Source organism: Leopardus geoffroyi, chromosome C1 (genome assembly GCF_018350155.1).
Source record: "Leopardus geoffroyi isolate Oge1 chromosome C1, O.geoffroyi_Oge1_pat1.0, whole genome shotgun sequence".
NCBI classification, from domain to species: Eukaryota; Metazoa; Chordata; class Mammalia; order Carnivora; family Felidae; genus Leopardus; species Leopardus geoffroyi.
This window is the reverse complement of record NC_059328.1, coordinates 66,212,240-66,232,769: the sequence shown is the minus strand read 5'-3', so window position 1 is coordinate 66,232,769 and position 20,530 is coordinate 66,212,240. Positions and strand designations below refer to the sequence as shown.

The 20,530-nt window shown below is 35.0% G+C and overlaps 1 protein-coding gene across 4 annotated transcripts in view; it reads left to right on the top strand.

The window, feature by feature from the left end:
* The window catches only part of ADGRL4 (adhesion G protein-coupled receptor L4), a 110,388-nt gene extending 92,411 nt beyond the window's left edge, over window positions 1–17,977 (top strand). For 2 of the 4 annotated variants that reach the window (XM_045477974.1, XM_045477975.1), the window contains 3 exons: window positions 14,112–14,203; window positions 16,028–16,196; window positions 16,555–17,977. In XM_045477974.1, the coding sequence (XP_045333930.1) occupies window positions 14,112–14,203; window positions 16,028–16,196; window positions 16,555–16,617 (324 nt within the window). In that variant the 3' untranslated portion in view covers window positions 16,618–17,977. Of the gene's footprint in view, window positions 1–5,226; window positions 5,532–14,111; window positions 14,204–16,027; window positions 16,197–16,554 lie in introns of those variants that run through there. The other 2 variants (XM_045477976.1, XM_045477978.1) reach the window with 2 other exon arrangements.
* The last annotated feature ends 2,553 nt before the right edge of the window (window positions 17,978–20,530 follow it).

Below are 20,530 nucleotides of genomic sequence, written 5' to 3'. Positions count from 1 at the left end.
TATTTTAATAAGATGTAAACAAAAAAACTCGGACAAATGCTAATCTGAACAGAACACTGGGCAACAGACGTTAAAAATACCGTGCCCAGCTAACAGGCATAAAGTGGATACTTTACTTTGGGGGCACTGCCCCTGTCAGCCACATGACCCTCCCATGGGATTTTGTGTTTTAATCACACTGCCTGCTTTACATTTTCTGAGCAGTGCTTCGTACCTTCCCATCTCAGCACCTCTGCACTAAAATGGCTCCCTGTCGCTTCCCTCCCGCCATCCCTTCATCTAGGTAGTTCCTGTTTGTCTTTCAGATATCAACTCAAAAAACACTTTCTGAGGAAAGTACTTCCTGACTCATTGATCCATAGTGTACTTTTTTGTGTTATATGACTTCACAGAAACTCACTTTTTAAAAAATTGTTTTCCTTAATTTATAATTACCTATGTATTAGTGTGAATAACTGATTAGTAATTGATTCATATGTTTCCTCCAGGAGACTATAAACTCTGAGAGTAAAGCAGCTTTATGGATTTTCTCTCACTGTATTATCCTTGAGGTTTACCAGGTCGTTATCTCTCAGGCAATAATGCTGGGTAAATAAATAAATGATGCAGCAAGCACAGTATTTAGTCAAAAATGTTCATTCCTTTCCCCCAAAAGGAAATTTAAAGAAATCATCACCACCGCAGAAATGGGATTATTCTGAGAGGACTTCTCCAAAGAGATAATACCTGAAGCATTCCTTAGAGCACATCATTTTTCCTTCATTTCTTTTCTCCTTAGAAATGACTGTTACATGTATCTGTCTGCATTGATCTCTCTATTTAGGGTATGCTTTCACTCAGAATTCTAACATTGGCATTTTGTGTTTAGCTGAATAAAGTGAGGTCCTGGCCAAATAATGTGGCAGATTTTCAGAAGCCAACTGGTAAAAAGTATACAACGTGGGTTCTTTCTGTGCCCTGGATTTCTAACATTGACATGAAGATATTGATGCCAATTCTATATACAGAGTTACTATAAGAAAAGAAATGAAATTAAAAGAATAAAAGCATCCTTCAAAAGTTAAAAAAGGAAAATTTTTAATAATTTAGGAGACATTCTTATGACTCTTCTATTTCTACCTTTGAAATTGGCAATAACATCAGATACATCTTTGAATTTAATTGGGTAAGATATTTTAAATATAAGTTACAGTCAAATGATCTATATATAAGTTTATGTGTGTGTGTGGTGTGTGTATATAAATATTAAGTTTGTGTGTGTGTGTGTGTGTGTAAACACACACTTTTTTTTTTTTTTTTACTAACCTCTATCTTCTTTTTCCACAGTAAGTATACATAAGGAAATTATTTCCTTGCTTATATCTTAACAAGGGAGATTTCATCACCGGGTTTTCATTGTCACATTAAATGGAACTGTTATAAATGTTCTTCTCATATAGTTTTTCTCATTTGCTTTTGCTCCTTTTCTAATATCTTGCTACGGCTCATAACCATCTACAGTTGAAACCAGCTACAAAAATAAGCCCGTGGAATTCACTTACACCCACGGAATCACTTTATTCTTCATGTTTATACATTTCTAGTTCTCTCCACCTTTGATTCCATTTTGAAGACAGTAAATTACTCTTTCAAACACTGAAAACAAGTTCGGCTATTGAAATATTCCTAATGGAAACATGTTAAAAATACAGAGTGTGAATTTTTTAATGTCTAAGATGATTGTAAATCAAGATGGGATTTTTAGGAGTGCCTTGGGTGGCTCAATTGGTTAAGGGTCCAACTTCGGCTCAGGTCATGATCTTGTGGTTTGTGAGTTTGAGCCCCACATCGGGCTCTGCGCTGTCAGCTTGGAGCATGGAGACTGCTTCAGATCTGTCTCTGCTCCTCCCCCGATCATGCTTTCTCTATGAAAAATAAACACTAAAAAAAAAAAGATTTTTAGCCATAATAAAATGGAGCAATTATTCAGCAATTACTTGAGGGGATGTGGGAAGATATCTTCCGAATGAGGCCATATGCTTCCTACTTGTGATTAAGACTGTTGTTGTGGCTTACGTGCCCAAGACTGTGAATAATGAATATACATCATAAAATCCAAGGGTCTGCCCTTTCTGTTAGAGGCAAAATATTGCATAAACTCCAAGGTATCCACACATAAAATAAAGGAGGTGCAACTTCATCATTTCTCTATGCAAAATTATTCCTTGAGGGTCATTACATTTTAATAATGTATAATATATCCCTCAGTTTCTATTGCTATATCTATTTATGGATAATAGATTTCTAATAAGATATTGTTTTATCAAAATCTGCATGATGTGAAACAAAACAAATTTTTTAAATCTTAAATCAAATTAATGGTTGAATGCTTCTTCACATGGATCATAAAGGGTAAGTGAGATTTAGGTATTCCATCCTTCATCCTTTTATTCATTCAGCAAATGTTCATTGAGCATCTTTTATATACCAGACATAGTTCTAGGCCTAGGGAAGATGTCAGTGAATAAAATAGAGAAAAGTCCTTACCCTTATGGATCCTGAATTCTAGACCAGGAGTCAGCAATGGCCACAGTCCACAGTCTGTTGTTATAAATTTATTTATTTATTTATTTATTTATTTATTTATTTATTTTATTTTATTTTTTACTGAGACACATTCACTTGTTTGTGTGTTGTCTAAGTCTGCTTTAATGGCATGGCAAAGTTCAGTGTTTGTAAGAGAAACCATATGGTCCTCAAAACTTAAGCTATTTACAACCTGTCCCTTTGCAGAAAAAATTCCTGATCTCTGTTCTACACTTGAGTGATTTAAGAGAAGATAGCTATCCTCTCCCATAAAATATCCCAGAATATAATATTGGGTTCATGAAGAATATGTTTCTTATATTTAAGTTATCTGGCAATTTTATCTATAGATTGCCTTTTGAATTACTCCTACCTTTTCTATAAACCTTTGAAGATACCTAGATTTTTGACCTGGAAACTTCAGTTCTACCCTAGAGGAGTTTCAACAAAAAATAAGAAATTGTTTATATGAACAATAAATGTTTGACTTATTGTTGAATTATACTACTATTGTTGAAGTATTTATTTTGCTAACATTATTTTAGGGGAAAGTCCTGAAAGTGGAAAAAGATCATCTGTTTTCTATTGAGGTTATATTGCCCAAAATAAAGACTGAAAGGTATAAGTCTGATATAAGGTGATTTTTATAGGTCCAGTGAGACTATATCACAAAACAATTCTTATCCAAGTGTGGAGTAAATATGTTATATTTATCATTGGGCACATCAAATGTTGAGATAATTTGGAAGAACACATTTCTATATAAACATAATTGCCATTAGTGATGATAATTGATGTTCCTTGAGAATTTATATATTGAGCACTATTCTAAGTACTTTATATTATTTAACTTTCTATACATAACCCTTTATGATAAATAGTAATATTATCCATATTTTACATAGGACAAAATGAAATACAAAGAGTTAAATAAATTGACCAGTAAGTAAGTATCAGAACTAAAACTCAAACCCATGAAGTGTGGCTCTGAGTCCATGTATCCTATGTATTTTGAAGTTGCTTCTGTTACTTTTTTTAAGTGTTTATTTATTTATTTTGAGGCAGAGAGCATGCAAGTGAGTGTGGGGCAGAGAGAGGGAAAGAGAGAATCCCAAGCAGGTTCAACACTGTCAGCGCAGAGCCTAGCGTGGGGCTTGATCCCACAAACCTTGAGATCATGATGTGAGCTAAAATCAAGGGTCCAACGCTTAACCAATTGAGCCACCCAGGTGCTCCACATCTGTTGTTCTTTTCATACTGTCAAATTATATGTAAGGTAATGATCTCCAAATTTTTCAACTCAAGAGCCCATCAGTAAAATATATGTACCTTAATAAATAGTTTACATCTTGAAAAATTGTATATACTTAGTAGTTGCCTAATATGATCTGTCACATTATATGATATATACAATATATATTATTACACATTCTGAAAATATAAATTCAAAATTTTGAAGATAACAATGCTTCAATTTAATAATTCTCACTAAAATATTATTAGATTTTTAAATGGAATATTGATTACACTTTTAATACAGCAATCCAAAAGTGTAGATCTAAGTTCAGTTTAACACTTGGTTTTAATGGTTATCAGAACTGATGCTTCACCAAGAGACATTAAATCTGTACTTTTGTGTGAATGTATAGCCAATAGATCACACTGAGTGCTCTGTTTTAACATTCATTTCTTCACATCGTCAGTAATGCTTTCTAATTGCACTTTGAAATAATATTACTAAAAGGAATGTGTATTTAAATGTATAAATGAATGCATTTAAGTTTGTGCCATATTATTTTCCAGATATTATTTCAATTAACGTACCTCATCATGGAGAGCAAAGCTGTTTTCCAATGGTGCATGACTTTTTAAAACTCGAAGTAGAAAACATTAAGAAACTGCTAAACATGTATTATTGACTTTAGAGAAATTATGTGTTGAATTGATTATTACTTTAAATATGATTGAAAATTGTGGATCTAAATGCATATTTCAAATAGCCCTCTTAATAATTTGAATTTTTAAATGACATTTTATCAAATCTGAGTAGATCTTTATGTATTTTGATTTGGTTGACTTACATGACTTAGAGCTTGGATAGCAACTTACCATATAAGTAGAAAAATAGTCAGTTCTGTCATTGTCCCATGTGTATATTTTTTATCAGGATTAATTTTAACCCACAGTATACTTGGAGACACTTTAGGTCCTAATTTTTTACTTTGTTCGTGTTACTTTGTTAAAACTACATAATGTTTAAAAACATATTCATGTTACTTTGTTAAAACTACATAACTACATAACAACAGGGGCAAACCTCTCTACCTTTAGGAACAAACACTCATCTTGCTGAATGGTTTGAGAGCATGAGTGTCACATATATTTTAAATAGTAAATCCTGGGGAGCCTAAGTGGCTCAGTTGGTTAAGCATCTGACTTCGGCTCAAGTCATGATCTCACGGTTCGTGGTGTCGGGCTCTGTGCTGACAGCTCAGAGCCTGGAGCCTGCTTCAGATTCTCTGTCTCTCTCTCTGCCCCTCCCCTACTCTGTCTTTCAAAAATAATAAATAAACATTAAAAAATAATAATAATAATAAACCTTTATTTTCCTTGGAAAAGTATCAACGGCAATTCTAATGTGTTTCTCCTATGTCCCAGTAGATTATTTTAAGGCATTCTACTTGACCACCAACAGGGACCACATTTGAAGACTATCACATTCCTAGATTCTTTGATCACAGAGAACAGTGAAGACAGGCGTCTCCACTAGGGGATCACTGGCATAACGCACTAAATCCTACTCATGTTTACAAGACCTTCACCACTGATGTCTTGACTAAGTTCAATGAACACTAATGCCAGACAGCTGACCATGTCACTACTCATTACTGTTTCACTCTTCTACTTTTGACCATTTTTAAAATTAAGTAACTATTAGCAGCTAATATAATAAATGTCTAAACATTAAGTTTGTGAAATTTTCAATGCCAATTTAATTTTTTTTTTTACTGGCCCTTCATCTGTGGTTTGGTAGTTTTGTAAAGAGCTTAAGGGCATTATCTTCCCTACCCTGTCTACTAGGTACGAATCTTTGCCCTGGTACTTCCTACTTGTGTCACCTTGGGCACATTATTTATCCTCTCTGTGCCTCTGTTGCCCTAATTGTGAAATAAATGTAATGATAGTGATAATATTAAGAATATTAAGAATTACCCCCATAGAAGTTGGCGTGAGGGTGAAATGAATTAAAAATAGCACTAACAATAATGTCTAGCACACAGAAAATGCTCATAAATATTGTTTTTGTTATGGACCCAAGTTTCAATGTTACAGCAATTTATAACTACCTGCAAAATGCTTTTTATCCCAGAACAACTGTTCACCCAATTGTAAATCCCAGCAGCCCATGCTTGGTGGGAGAGCATTGCTATCTTCTAAAGAATAAACCTCAAGATATTTATACCATGAATACTGTTAATATCTCAGACGTTCTGTGAAGGATACTCTCCTTTTATAATACTTAGAACCTGTTTAAAAATGTTCAGTATGTTTTCAGATTGCTTCAACTGTTTCAAATACTGTACCATCATAATTTCTGTGAGTTTTCACCAAATTTGAATTTTTTTAATGTTTATTTATTTTAGAGAGAGAGAGAGAGAGAGAGAGAACAAGCAGGGGAGGGGCAGAGGGAGAGAGAGGAAGACATAGAATCTGAAACAGGATCCAGGTTTGTGTCAGCACAGAGCCTAACACGGGGCTCAAACTCATGAACCACAAGATCATGACCTAGGCCGAAGTCAGACGCATAACCGACTGAGCCACCCAGGCGCCCCAAGTTTTCACTAAATTCGTACTAATGCAATTTTACATCTAAGCTTTAGAAAATTTATTTCTAGCCATTATTTCCTTAACACAAGTTTGTTAACAGGTGCCGGCCTAATCCATCACTTCTCAGCATAACTGTCACCGTGCACATCAAGGGATTTCTAATGGGAAGTTCTGCCTGGCCAGGGTGTGTTCTTTACTGGGCTCAAACCTTTTGTATGTGCTTTCGTCCACTGTATACTATATATTTTATCAGTCTCCACACATACACACATGTTCTGGTTCCACAACAATTGCAGCATCTGAAAATTTACCCCCTCTTCCTTTGAGATCTCTTTTCAAGCTGTCATATGTGGAGAGGGTGATGTCCTTGGGGGTTTCTACTAAGAAGCTAGTGTCGTCAGGTTACAAAAAAGATCAGATGTGAAAATAATTTTAAAGCTATGGAGTTGTGGTGGCCGTACAAAACACAGGGTGCCCAATTAATTGGAATTTCAGATAAACAACAAGTTATTTTTTAAGCATGCCCCAAATATTGTATGGGAGATACTTATACTAAAAAAGTTTTTGTCATCTAACTGCAATTCAAATTTAACAGGCATCTTGTCCTTTTATTTACTAATGAGACAACCCTATGAGAAGGGCTTATCAAAGTGTGTGTTATACAGAAGAAAATGTGACAGGGACTTGAAGGTATAAACTGTATTTCTGACTTACTGAAAAGGAAGTTGTGTACTAGTTATAATTTGTATTGATCTTCTAAGAAACGTAGAAACAGAACCCACAAATAAGTTTTTGTCTAATTGATTATTCACCACATATCTAGAACATCAATAATAAATACGAGTTATTGATAAGTTCATATTTTTTTAAACTGGATTTTAAATTTTTATTTAAAATATAGGAAACACAGTATTTCTAGGGTATTTCATATATATATATGTAATTTATATTTTATATTTACATGTCTTTTACCTTGCATAGATTTCTGTTGCTGTCAAAACAAATTACCACAAATTTAGTGGCAAAACAACAAATCTACTGTTTCACAGTTCTGGAGGTCAAAAGTCTGGGTACAGCATGGCTCAGCTGTTTCTTCTGCTGAGAGTCCCACTCGGGCTAAAATTAAGGCCTCAGCCATTCTAGAGGCTCTGGGGGAAGAATTTGTTTCCACGCTTCTTCAGGTTGTTGGCCAGATTCAGTTTCATGCAATTGATTTCCTTGCTGGCTGTGGGACAGAGGTCAGTCTCAATTTGTAGGGGCCTCCCACATTTCCTGACTGACGACCTCCTTTGTCTTCAGTTCTCTCTGACCTCCACTTCTGCCTCCTCTCTCCCGCCTCTCTTCCTCTCTTCCGTAGCACCTCGCTGCTAAATCCCTTCTGCCTTCCTCTTTCATTTCTAAGGGCTCACGTGCTTACATTGGAACCAACAGGATAATTCAGGATAACTTAAAGCCCATAACTTTATTCTATCTGCACAATCCTTTCTGCTGTATTCACAGGTTCCAGACATTAGCTGTGCCCATTTTCTCAGAAGAGGGGTACATTTTTTGCTTACCACATATTCTAATTTTTTCTGATACTCTGTAATTAGCATAGTAAGTAAGTAAGGGGTGATTCCAATTAAGAAATAAAATCAGAATGAAGACAAAACTCCGACTACTTGATTCCAGTGTAGCTAGTAAATTTGTTTTTAGTTAAGAGATGATATCTTCTCATTTTAAAGCTTCAACTGCAAACTACTGAGCCATCTCGGCAGTGATCTAGGGACTGAAAATGAGTCATTGTTTTTTGTGAGTTTTGTTTTTGCTTTTAGTGCCCTCTCGGTAGGCTAGTAGAAACCCACCCTTTGTCCATGGCAGAAGCAGATTAACTAGGCCAGTTAATTTAAAGGTAATAAAACTATTTGAAAGGACATAGCAGTTGTAATCATGACACATTCTTAAATGAACCAGATTCCATTTGATGTATATGAAAAATTAAAGCATAGGTCTAAAAGTGCTGTAAGAGAAATTTTCTCATTCTTTTTGGTGAGATCTGACATCAGCATATAGATGGCTTCATCAATTATTGAGAAAAAGACTAAGAAAAGAAAAATGACTGATTGGGATGCTTCATTTTGAACTCTGAATTTGAAGCCCTTGGGTTGAATGTACCTGTAGGTCTAAATCTTTCAGAATTAGCTCATGCTCTCTCCCCAGCTTATCTATGTAAATTTTTTGTTTAAAAAAAAATAAGGTATTTAAACATTTTTAATGCACTCCATCAAACATCAGAGCATGTGTGCCGGGCTTTGAAGCCACTGCATATATCAACGAAGGTAAGAAATAGATCTCCGTATAGATAAATATTCCTTAAGATGAAGCTAGGGGAATGACTTTAAATTTAAAATACTGCTTTCTCTCAAGGGTTAGGTTTTCATGATTTTGAGTGATTTTTTTTTTTTTGGCAGCTATTTTCATTCTCTCTATATTCTCAAGTGCGGCAATGAATTTCAGAGTTCTTGTTTGCCACCAAACATGCTTGTCTTCCTTATTATTCCCAGAAAAGTATTAAGGACTCCTAATTGACAAGCTAAAATTGTTTTTTTTTAATTGAAACAAAAAGGATAATGAATGACTCTGTTCAATTGTAGGTCATTAATTAGCCCCTGTGCTTTCGTGGAACTCATATTTAGTGATAAATAAAAAGGGAACCACAGCTGATAAAATCAGCACACATTGGTAAACATTAATGATCAAGAGTGTGAATCATTTGAAAGGCACCATTTTCTTAATTAAGGTTCATATTAATGATGTTCCTTGTATTTTAGAGAATCGCTCAAGTATTCAAGTCCGTTATCATGGAGCTAGAATTGCCCATAAACACAGTGCTAGTAGTACCTTTCAATAATTTAACCTAAAATGCAGTTATTTATCTAGCCTCAAAGTCGTTACTTCTCGAATAATTGCAAACCATTCCTCATGATCAGAAATAACTTTTAATTCTATATAATCTTGGTTTGGGCTTTTGTTTTTATCTTTTCAGACTATTTGTACTTATTTCATAAAACATTCCCTCCTGAAAATATTTTTCCTTGCCATGTAGAATGCAGAGTTTCAACTTAATATCCACCTCTAAGTAAATAAAGTCATGTGCCTTTGGGTGATACTGATTCTTTAGTTATGGTTTTTTCACTCTATTTAAACATGGATCTAAAGTAGCTTATATATTTATGGATTAAGAGAGAACTCAGGCAGTGTAAAAGCAGCAAATGTAAGTTTTTCGTTACCCCATATTTGCTGAATATGATGGTGGATTTGTCTCTGAGTTTTGTTAAGGAAGAAAACTATTCTTATATTTGGTAAGTAAGACTTTTTCAGGACTACTGTGATAGGTGTCAAAACTATTGCAATAGGGGAGAGAGAGTCAGCTCAATTCTGAATACAATAAATATAGCTGGAGATTTATAGCCAAGGATCAGGTTGTATGTTGGGGAAAGGAGATGCGTGGGAAATTACTAAGAGCAGATAGCAAGGGTAGGGAGAATTCTTGCTAAATTTACTTAACAGGACTCTTGCTAAAAGGCAGGCCAGTGTGATCATATACCAAGGTTGGGGGTGGTGAGGAATTTAATTAGATATTGAGAGTGACCAGATATCAAGGGTGGTAGGATTCTCTCTAAGCTGACTTAGCAGGATTCTTGATAAAACTGAACTCTGCAAAGATGGACACTGAAGCCAAATGCTGAGGCCTAGTTGAGAAGAGAGCTCAGAGGAGGCTTACTGAAGTTTGGTCAAGAATTTTGTCAGTGCTCTAATGACTAAGGCAAGGGAAGAACGTGTTTGCATACAGAATTTTCATTGTCCAGAACAGTAGAGAATACTGTCACGGTTTACACTGCCATCGAATTGAACTCAAGCCTGATTTTATCATTTGGGTTTCAGTTTTCAATAAACATACACTGGGAGGCAGTATGTAACAAGGTGGCATTTAAACAGGAGTGGTGAAGGAATTTGCCCTGACAATTCCTGAAAGCCCGGCAAATACAACCACCCTAGGGCACTCTGGTGGGCTGGAGGAAGGACAGAGAATCCATTGTGAATGTAGTGACGACGAGATCAAAGGATAGAGATGTAGGACGTGAGAGAAGAGGTATAGTGAGACAAATCTAGAGGCCATTGTGAACTCCTTAGATCTAACTCTGAGATGAGAAGCCATCAGAAGATTCTAAATAGAGACGTGGTCTGTCTTACATTTTAAAGGGATCAGTCTGACTGCTGTAATGTGAGAATAGAAGGAGAAGACAGAAACTGGGAGACCAATTAGGGGGCTTTTGCAATAGTCCAGATGAGGCACAGTGTGGCCTCTCCCAGGAGAGGCACTGCAAAGACAGTAAGTGGTAGTCATATTCTGAATATGTTGTAAAGGTAGAGGAGAAGGGTTTGCTCATGAAGAAGCCTGATCTTCTAGAAGGATGAGGTAACTTTTTTTTTTTTTGAGGTGAGGAGATTGAAGCAAAACTAGGTTCTTTCGGGGAAGAAAGGCAGCTTGGTTTTTGACATGTTCAACTCCTGATGCCTACTAGACCTACTGAAGCAGTTGGGTAGGATGTTAAGGATAATATTTTGAGGGGCACCTGGGTGGCTCAGTGAGTTAAGCATCCACTCTTGATCTCGGCTCAGGTCATGATCTCACTAACCGTGAGGCAGAGCCCCACGTCAGGCTCTGACAGCACAGAGCCTGCTTGGGATTCTCTCTCTCCCTTTCTCTCTCTCTGCCTCCTGCCCCACTCACACTCTGTCTCCTTCAAGATAAATAAACATTAACAAAAAAAGGATAATATTTTGAGCCATTGGGTCTGATAACCCAGGAAATGAGTGTGCATAGATAGATCTGATGACTGAGACACTGAGTAATCTCTTATTTTCTCTGCGTTGCCTCCTTTGGCTTCACTAGTCATTCAAGGTTGGCTTAGAAATCGTATGTTAGTGTGCCATTACCTGTGTTCTTTTACACTACTATGCAGTCACTGGGCACTTACTGAATGGTGTTGTACCTATCAATTGACTGGTCATCTCTTCCATTATACTGTAAGTTTCTTAAGGAAAAGGCTTAAAAGTGTTCTTTTAAGGGAAGTGGAAGAATAAATTAAAATCCTTCACATTTAACATAAAAACTAAGTAATATTCAGCCTTGTCTACTTCACTCACCTTTTTTCATACTACCCTTCCCTTTATTTACTACACCCCAGTCCCCTTTGCTAATTCCTTCAGCGTATACCATATCCTCAACTCTCTCAAGCCTCATGGGTTCTTTGATCTGCTAATGCATTATAACTTATTAAGTCTTGGTTTAAATACTAAATCCTAAGAGAAGTACTTCCTGAACCTTTATCTTAATCCACCCTTGTTTTGTCTCTCCTAATAACCCAAATTTGTCACTTGATAGCATTTATCACAGTTTGTAGATTTATAAGTATTTATGTGATAATTTACTATAGAATTGTCTTAATACATTTATGAGAACAAAGGACAATGTCTGTTTTGTTCATTAATATACCCACCTTTCACCACTATCCCAGAGACTTGAGCCCTTTATAAAATGTTTAGAATACATGTAAAAAGCTTCATATATTTGAATTAGTACCAATGAATGTGGATAATATAATCAACATGTTTGTGATTTTATTCATTACGTAAAACTGTCACACCATTTGATAAATATATTTTTATCTGTGTTCTCTTATAATTGGGAAAGTATAAAATTATGGAATAGGAATTAGTCTCCTGCTTGTCCAGCAACACCTGGTTTTTATAAGTATGTAAACATTCTCCCTATTGGACACAAAAATGTACTTTCCAGAACTGGATCACCCATAGGGAATAAGTTTACATACTTATAAAATGATGTGGAACAACATTGCAAATATATACGTACTTCTGAGAAGACATAGCAGTATGAGCAACTATTTTTCAAGCCTGTTTTATTGAAAACAGTTTAAGAAACTTTAGTTAATATTATAAATTGGTCACATGGAAAATGCATGCAACTAGAAAACAATTTTTTTGTTAAAGCTATCTCACAACTCTTTGCTGAGATGACATATTCAATATAAATACTTCATAAAAATTCTTCGAAAATACTCAAACCAACAGTGGTTTGACATATATTATTTATACTAGCCGAATTATAATACTTTTTATTATTTAAAAATATATGCATATAATTATAGAATTAAATACAGTTGTTTCCAAATTTACTTAAAGAAGCTATAGCTATAAAACCCTAGAAAATATGATGCATCCCTCCTTCATAAGTATAGTCTCCTTACAAACTTAAATATTATTAAATTATCATTTCAGTTAGTTATTTGAGCAAAGATAGGGTGAAACTATCAATTCAATCAATTTTAATATGCTTTCTCTCCCCCTCTACAGTTGCTGAATTCTTTTCTTTGTATCAAAAAATTATTGTAATTAGAATTAATTAATCATATAATTAGAAGAAATAGACATTTGGAAGCAGAAAGAACAGAATAGACCCTCATTCCTCTAAGATTTTCTCTCAAGGACTTCTCCATGGAGAAGTGACTATATGAAATTATCTGACCCATTATTTCATACTGCTATTAATAATAGTAATTAGTAAATTTTGAGAAGTTATACAAAACTTCTTAGAATATAGGGGAAAAAAGCCAATTTTTTCCATAGCTATAAGCTCTTGAAATACTAGTATAAGAATTAGATTAAAAGACTGCATTTTGCTATTTTTACAAAATAGCTTTTGAAAAAATGTTTGGATTAATAAAATATATTCAATAAATGATTAATCTACAAATTATTTTTATAATATTTAATATTTTTAATTGTTAGTATTCTCATATTAAAGTGGACATACACTAAAAGGTACCCTTAATTTAGTCTTCTGGGACCACAAATATGACCTAAAGGTTTCCAAAAATACGGGAAAGAGGAAACTTTTTATAAGCAGTCACTTTAAAAGGAGTAAAAATTGTGTGTATTCTACGTAGCCCATAATAAGAAATATAAATAATAGAATGATAAATGTTTATTAATAAAATACATATGCCTTCAGAAACATTTCTTTCATTGATTGATATTTTGAAAGATTCTGAGGTTAAATCTAAGGGAAGGAAATTTCAGCATAAATATTAGGCGACATTGCTAGATGAACCACACAAAAGAAAGTACATTCAAACATTTTCTAGGTGTTTGAAGGTGTTTTGTTGGGTTTTCTAATCCCTCTGATCTCTTTTTCCAGTTTAAATTTTTAAAAGCTGACAGAATTATCACTAACACTTCTCATCAAAGAAACAGCACACAATTGAATGAAGAAAAATTTGATTTCTCAAATGTTCACAAAGTTTTTCAAACCAAAATTTTACTTAATGTGCATATTAATCTTATTATTGGCAGCAGCTGATAATCATCAATCTGTAGATGTGATCATACATCTGAAGAAGTTTCTTGAACAGGTTGTTTTTAATACAGTCTGGCAAATTGTATTACCATTTGTACCAACAATTTTCAGTGATATTATAAAGATCAACCCCAGATCTGTTTCTACCAGAGGGTTTGTACTTTGTAATATACATAAAAGTTCTAAGATTTTCTAGTTTCCATCTTATTTGAAATCTTTACTATTTATTTATTCCCTTTATATGTATCTAATTTACTATGAAAACGGTCTTTTCTTTGAAATTCATTTATTTTCTCAGGTTAATCTCTTGGCTTTTGGATTTATCATATACAAAGTTTTTCGTCACACTGCAGGGTTGAAACCAGAAGTTAGTTGCTATGAGAACATAAGGTAAATGTCTCTTTCACTCTATTTCTTTAGTAGTTAAAAGATTGAGTACCTTAAGGCACAAATAACTCTTGGAAAGGCTTTTTTTTTTATTTTTTTTATAACTTTCTTCTGCCATATTAAAAAAACTTATTGTCAAATAGCATTTTAAATATGTTTAATAAGACTATAATCACCACAGATTAAATGGTAAGTAAAGCCATCTTTTCTAACATAATCCCCTTTGAAAGAAAAGATGATGGCTGTGTTTTAAGGCAAAAATTGGCCTTAGCGATTTTCTTTGGAAAACATTCCTCAGAGCTTAGTAACTGTGTTTCTTTCTTGTGACTCCTAGTTTGCATGCTGCCATGATTTTTCCTTCAACCCTCTCTTTAAAACTGATTTATTGGGACCTCAAAAATGGTTTGTTCAGGAAAAACTGAAGTGTACTATAGGGAACATTAGAAACGACTAACGTTTGTGTTGCTTGGAAACACTCCTGTAGTTTCAATACCTTACACAAGATTTATAGTTAGGATTTAGCAAACGTTTGATCGATTACTTTCTTTTACTCCTCACCATTCATAGCTTCATGTAGTGTGCTGGTTTTAATAAAGTTGAAAATGACTCATTTTCTGAGGTATACTGCTAAAACATCTTCTGCAGGAGAGAATGATTGGACAAAGAATGAATAAGAAAATAATCATTAGTTGCCTCATTTTCAAAGCAATGTCCTCAGTGAGCAGGATTGAATGTTGTTTTACCAGAAGTCATAGGCAGTAAGTTGAAAATATGTAAGAGTATGTGCATGTATTTTTTTTTAATTTTTAAGAAAGCGGTATTCTGACATGAATTTATTTTGAGGCAACTGTATTGTAACAGCAGAAAAAAGAATCTAGTTTTATATTTTATGCTTTCTTCTTTACTAAACCTGAAAGGAAAGCAGAACCTTCCTTTGATGTCATGCACATGTAGTCACCCAAGTCCACCCGGTATACTTTGCAAGGTTTCTTAGGGAAAATGCTCCCTAACAGATAGATGTCTTACCTTCAGGAATTATTACAACATTTGATTTGAAATCAAAGCACATACACTGCAGTATACTAGATAAAAAATATTTTAAGATTGGGGCGCCTGGGTGGCGCAGTCGGTTAAGCGTCCGACTTCAGCCAGGTCACGATCTCGCGGTCCCTGAGTTCGAGCCCCGCGTCGGGCTCTGGGCTGATGGCTCAGAGCCTGGAGCCTGTTTCCGATTCTGTGTCTCCCTCTCTCTCTGCCCCTCCCCCGTTCATGCTCTGTCTCTCTCTGTCCCAAAAATAAACGTTGAAAAAAAAAATTTAAAAAAAATATTTTAAGATTAAGGGAATTCCAGGATGCTTGGGTGGCTCTGTCGGTTAAGTGGCCAACTTCAGCTCAGGTCATGATCTCACAGTTCTTGAGTTCGAGCCCTGCCTCGGGCTCTGTGCTGACAGCTCAGAGCCTGGAGCCTGCTACACATTCTGTGTCTTCTTCTCTCTCTGCCCCTCCCCTTCTCTTTCTCTCTCTCTCTCTAGAATAAGTAAACTTTAAAAAAAAATTTTTTTAAAGATTAAAGAAATTCCTTGAAAAATACCATATTTTAATAGCGTTGCCTTCATTTTGGAAGTGCATCCCTGTCATGGTGCAGTAACATACCCTAAAGGCTGTCCCACGTAACTAGCATGATGTATCAGTTTCAAAATCCTTATTGGTCTTTGCAGAAGATTTCTTAATTGTACCAAAAAGCCATTTCCCACATAATTTGAGGAGTTTAGGGATGTGTTGAGTCTATGTCATTTTCTTAACCGAAACATTTCAAATGTGTTACAGGTCTTGTGCCAGAGGAGCCCTTGCTCTCCTGTTCCTTCTCGGCACCACCTGGATCTTCGGGGTTCTCCATGTCGTGCACGCATCAGTGGTAACAGCTTACCTCTTCACCGTCAGCAATGCTTTCCAGGGGATGTTCATCTTCTTATTCCTGTGTGTCTTATCTAGAAAAGTAAGCAGTTTCTTTTATTATAATTGCGGTCAACCCTATAGCATATTCATGTAGCATCGGCTACCAAATTGATAAAAATTCTTATTCTCATGGATTTGTGCTGTCTTTATTGCCTAATGCAGTACATTTTACTATCAAAATAATTGGAACATCTATCTGTTCGTATGGAAATATGCTTTAAAAAAAACTTGCTCTTAGGAATGTAAACATAGCTTATATTAATTTAAGCATATTCTGACAGATAATGAGAAAATCATACTTTAGAAAATGAAATATAACAATTTAATGTGATTTGAAAATAATTTGATGTGACCATTGCAATTATGTTTAACATTTCTTTTTTTTTTCTTCTTTTTAGATCCAAGAAGAATATTATAGATTGTTCAAAAATGTCCCTTGTTGTTTTGGATGTTTAAGGTAAAAATAGAGAACTATGGATAATTTTTGCTCTACATAAGAAAACCAAGCTGTGGATGGCCAATGTATAAAAATGACTTGAATCAATGATCTAATTATTAATTACTAGATAAGTATTTTAAATCCATTTTTCTGTTTACAGTGTAGAAACTGTAGATAAGATACCATAATTATGTACCATATAGCTATAGTTTGCTTTCCCACATGACATAGTTAGTTATGTCAAAATAGTATTGCAAATATTTGAAAAGTAATTGGTTTCTCAGGAGTGATATCACTGCGCCCAAGGAAAGACTTTCTTTCTAACACGAGAAATATATGAATGTCCTGAAGGAAACCACTGGATTGATATTTTTGTGACTCATGTTGCCTTTGAAACTAGTCCCCTATCACCTTAGTAATGAGCTCTGTTACAGAAAGTGGAATATGAGAGAATGAAGGGGCAGAATGTAAAGCAGTAAAAAGGAAATGGTTATTATAACAATGAGATGTATTTTGAGTAAACTTGTTTTTTTGTAAACTAAATGAGAAATTATAGCTGAAATAATTGAATAAACACTTCTTACCATTGCAGGAATTTTTCTGAACTTAAATTTACACTAAAACAACTTAGACCTTTTCTATATTTATTTTCTTTCCTAATATTCGAAAAAACCCCACAAAACTTTACAAATGAAAAGGCAGGCAATTATGTTCTGGTTTTTGGGTTAACATCATAAGGAGGTATGTGCTGTTTCCATACTAATTTCATAGATTATAACTTCAAATCTTTAATCAGAAATACATAAATGTGTCAAACCATAATATTTTTCATGGCTGTAAATGTAAAAATAGTGTATATAAAAATTGAAGTATTCTCTTCTATAACCTTTCAGTGTAGTGAATAATATTGGATCTCATTAGGCTAGTATATTTGAGTTCTTTATTTCTTTTAATTTTGGAAATATTATAGTTCACATGACAATATTCCCTTTTAACTTACTATTTTTAAAAGGGCATTGTAAATATGGAAGTATTCAGAAAGTGAATTGCCATTTTTTTCTGTTCAGAAAAGTACACATTTAAAAATGTTATTTATAACAAAGGAATCACTGAGAACTGTAGAAATGTTCACAGTGGATATATTTTCTGACAGTTTTCTACTATCTATTAAAGCATATCTGCTTAAATGTATGGTTTCTATCTATCCTCAAATCTTCTCATTAAAATGTGGAAGCAGGGATTTTATTTCAAAAATATGTAATTGTCTGCACCTGCCTGTAGAAGTATGCCAACACACTAAATGTTGTGATTTTAATTTCTCCAGTTTTTAAAATGAAGTCTGTCAAAACTTGCTCTAACAAATAAAATGTTATCTAAATGAATACAGCTACTGTTTGCTGAGTCATTTTCTCAAGAATGATGAGCTACCTGCCAATATGTCCCTACACATTTTTAGAGAATCCATGATAAATTTTCATTATATCTTCTGATCTCTTATATGCTAAGCCTGTGACCTATTATTACCATTGTCATTATAGAACAGGGTTATAAGCATGTGATATTGAAAAACTAATCTGTTCAATCAATACATACGAATGATGTATGGCAGGCAGAATAATAGCTCTCCCAATACTCTCACACCCTAATCTTCAGAATCTGTGGCCACTATGTTAGGTTACATGGAGAGAAGAATTAAGATCACTAATAAGCTGACCTTGACATGGGGACATCATCCTGGATTATCTAGGTGTGCCCAACGTCACCACAAGCGTTCTTGTGAATGAGAAAGGGAGAAAGGAGAGCATGAGAGAGTGACACAGCCCGAGATGGTTTGACCAGCCGTTGCTGGCTTTGAAGACTTCTGAAGTCTACAAATGAAGGAAACTTCACAGCCTCTAGAAGCTGAAAAAGACAAGGAAACAGATTCTTCCCTAGAGCCTCTAAAAGGAAGTAGATGTGCTGATACCTTTATTTTAGCCCAGGCTGACCTATTCTGGACTTCTAACCTCCAGAACTGTAAGATAATGAATGTATATTGTTTTAAGCCACCAAGTTTGTTGAAAATTTGTCACAAGTTTATTGATAACTTTTGATAATTTGTTATAGCTACCATAGGGAATATTATGGAAATACGTATAACATCTTTAGAGATAACCAACTATTCATATCATTAGGACAAACCTTGACTCTAGTGTCTTGTTTTTATCAACCGTCCCTTAGATATCATTGGATAAAGCTTGTATTCTTTAGCATACTGTTCAAATCTCCTTAGGAGCCTCCTGAGTGGCTTCTGAAACAGCCCCCATATGTGGAGGACAGGGTGAGACCGAAGAAAGAGGCAGGCCACTCCAGATTGATAGAAGGCAAGTTCAATAAGCAAGAAAACTTGTCTTATGGGATTTGTCTTAGGTTGCCACAAATAAGTAGATCTTTACACCCACCCATCAAATCTTAAAAGTTTATATAGAGTGGCGCCTGGGTGGCTCAGTCGGTTAAGCGGCCGACTTCGGCTCAGGTCATGATCTCGCAGTTCGTGAGTTCGAGCCCCGCATCTGGCTCTGTGCTGACAGCTCAGAGCCTGGAGCCTGTTTCAGATTCTGTGTGTCTCTCTCTCTGACCCTCCCCTATTCATGCTCTGTCTCTCTCTGTCTCAAAAATAAACGCTAAAAAAAAATTTAAAAAAAAAAGTTTATATAGAGACCGTCACATATACCATCCAGATGGTCTCAATGCCACATTCCAATCTCAAGACTGTGTTGTTGGGGTATCTTCTTGGAGCACTGAAGACAAGCAGGATGTACATTCCAAGGACAGTGAAGGGGTGAGGAGCCTCCAAGTGCCCATGTCCAGCTTGCAGGTCAACCACATGTCAAGTCTCTTGATGACCTCCTCCAACAATAAGATTTCAGACCTTTCAGTTTTTACTTTTTTCCCTCTGAAAATTTCTTTAGTCACACCAAACTGTTTCTTTTTCCCAAAACTTACCATGGGTTACCAAATTCCCAATTCCTAGAATTTCCTCCTTGTGAACATCATTACTCTGACAAACATTATTTATCCCTAATGTATCTTTACATGTATCTTGAACGTATCTTCTCTATGAAGCCTTCCTGGATTCATGCGAGGAATTAATCACTTCCACTTTTGTGTCAGCACTTTCTCTAGTATTTATCCTATTTTAATATTCATTACATTGTATTGCAATTGTTTAGGCCAAACTCAGGACATTCATTGTGCCTACTTTTGTTCTTCATTGAGGACAGGAACCTTTTCTCCTTTTTGCTTCATGAATCAGTGTTACTGCCCTCTGCTGCCTTGTGATCATATGACTGATATAAGAGAGTCTGGACCCTCTGAATAGTCTGGCCTTTTGCTTTAGGTATTCCACACTGGAAGCCCATTCAGCGAACTGGCTTTCTCAGGTAAAGCCCTCGATGCTTGTCTCTGTTAGAGTGTTCAGGGGAAGATATGGCCCAGCAATCTCAAATTGGTGAGGTACAGCAGGCAGAAGGATTAGGCTACCAGTGTAGACGTGAGCTCAGAATATGGCTTTACCTCAGTTTTTCCAGGAAAGATCTTCTTTGGGGATTTGTAAGGAGCTTGCCAAACTGCTAATAAAGTAGTGATTTATTTTCCATTTGGCTGTTATTCCTCATGTAACACTCACTTCCTTGTTTGATGGTGAGTGAGGTAAATATTAGGATTTTAGATTCAGTTTCCTCAACCTCTAAAATGCATCACAAGTTCTGTCATATTAATTTACAAACTCTTCTTTACTTGATAAATATACGGGGATGAGACAAGATTATAGGATTCAGTCAAAGAATTTGATACTTTAAGGTTGGCTTCAAACAATGAGAAGAATGGACACCAAAGAAGTATAAGATAAATTCCCCATGAAAATTTGCTATTAACTGGATATAATAATGTCCCAA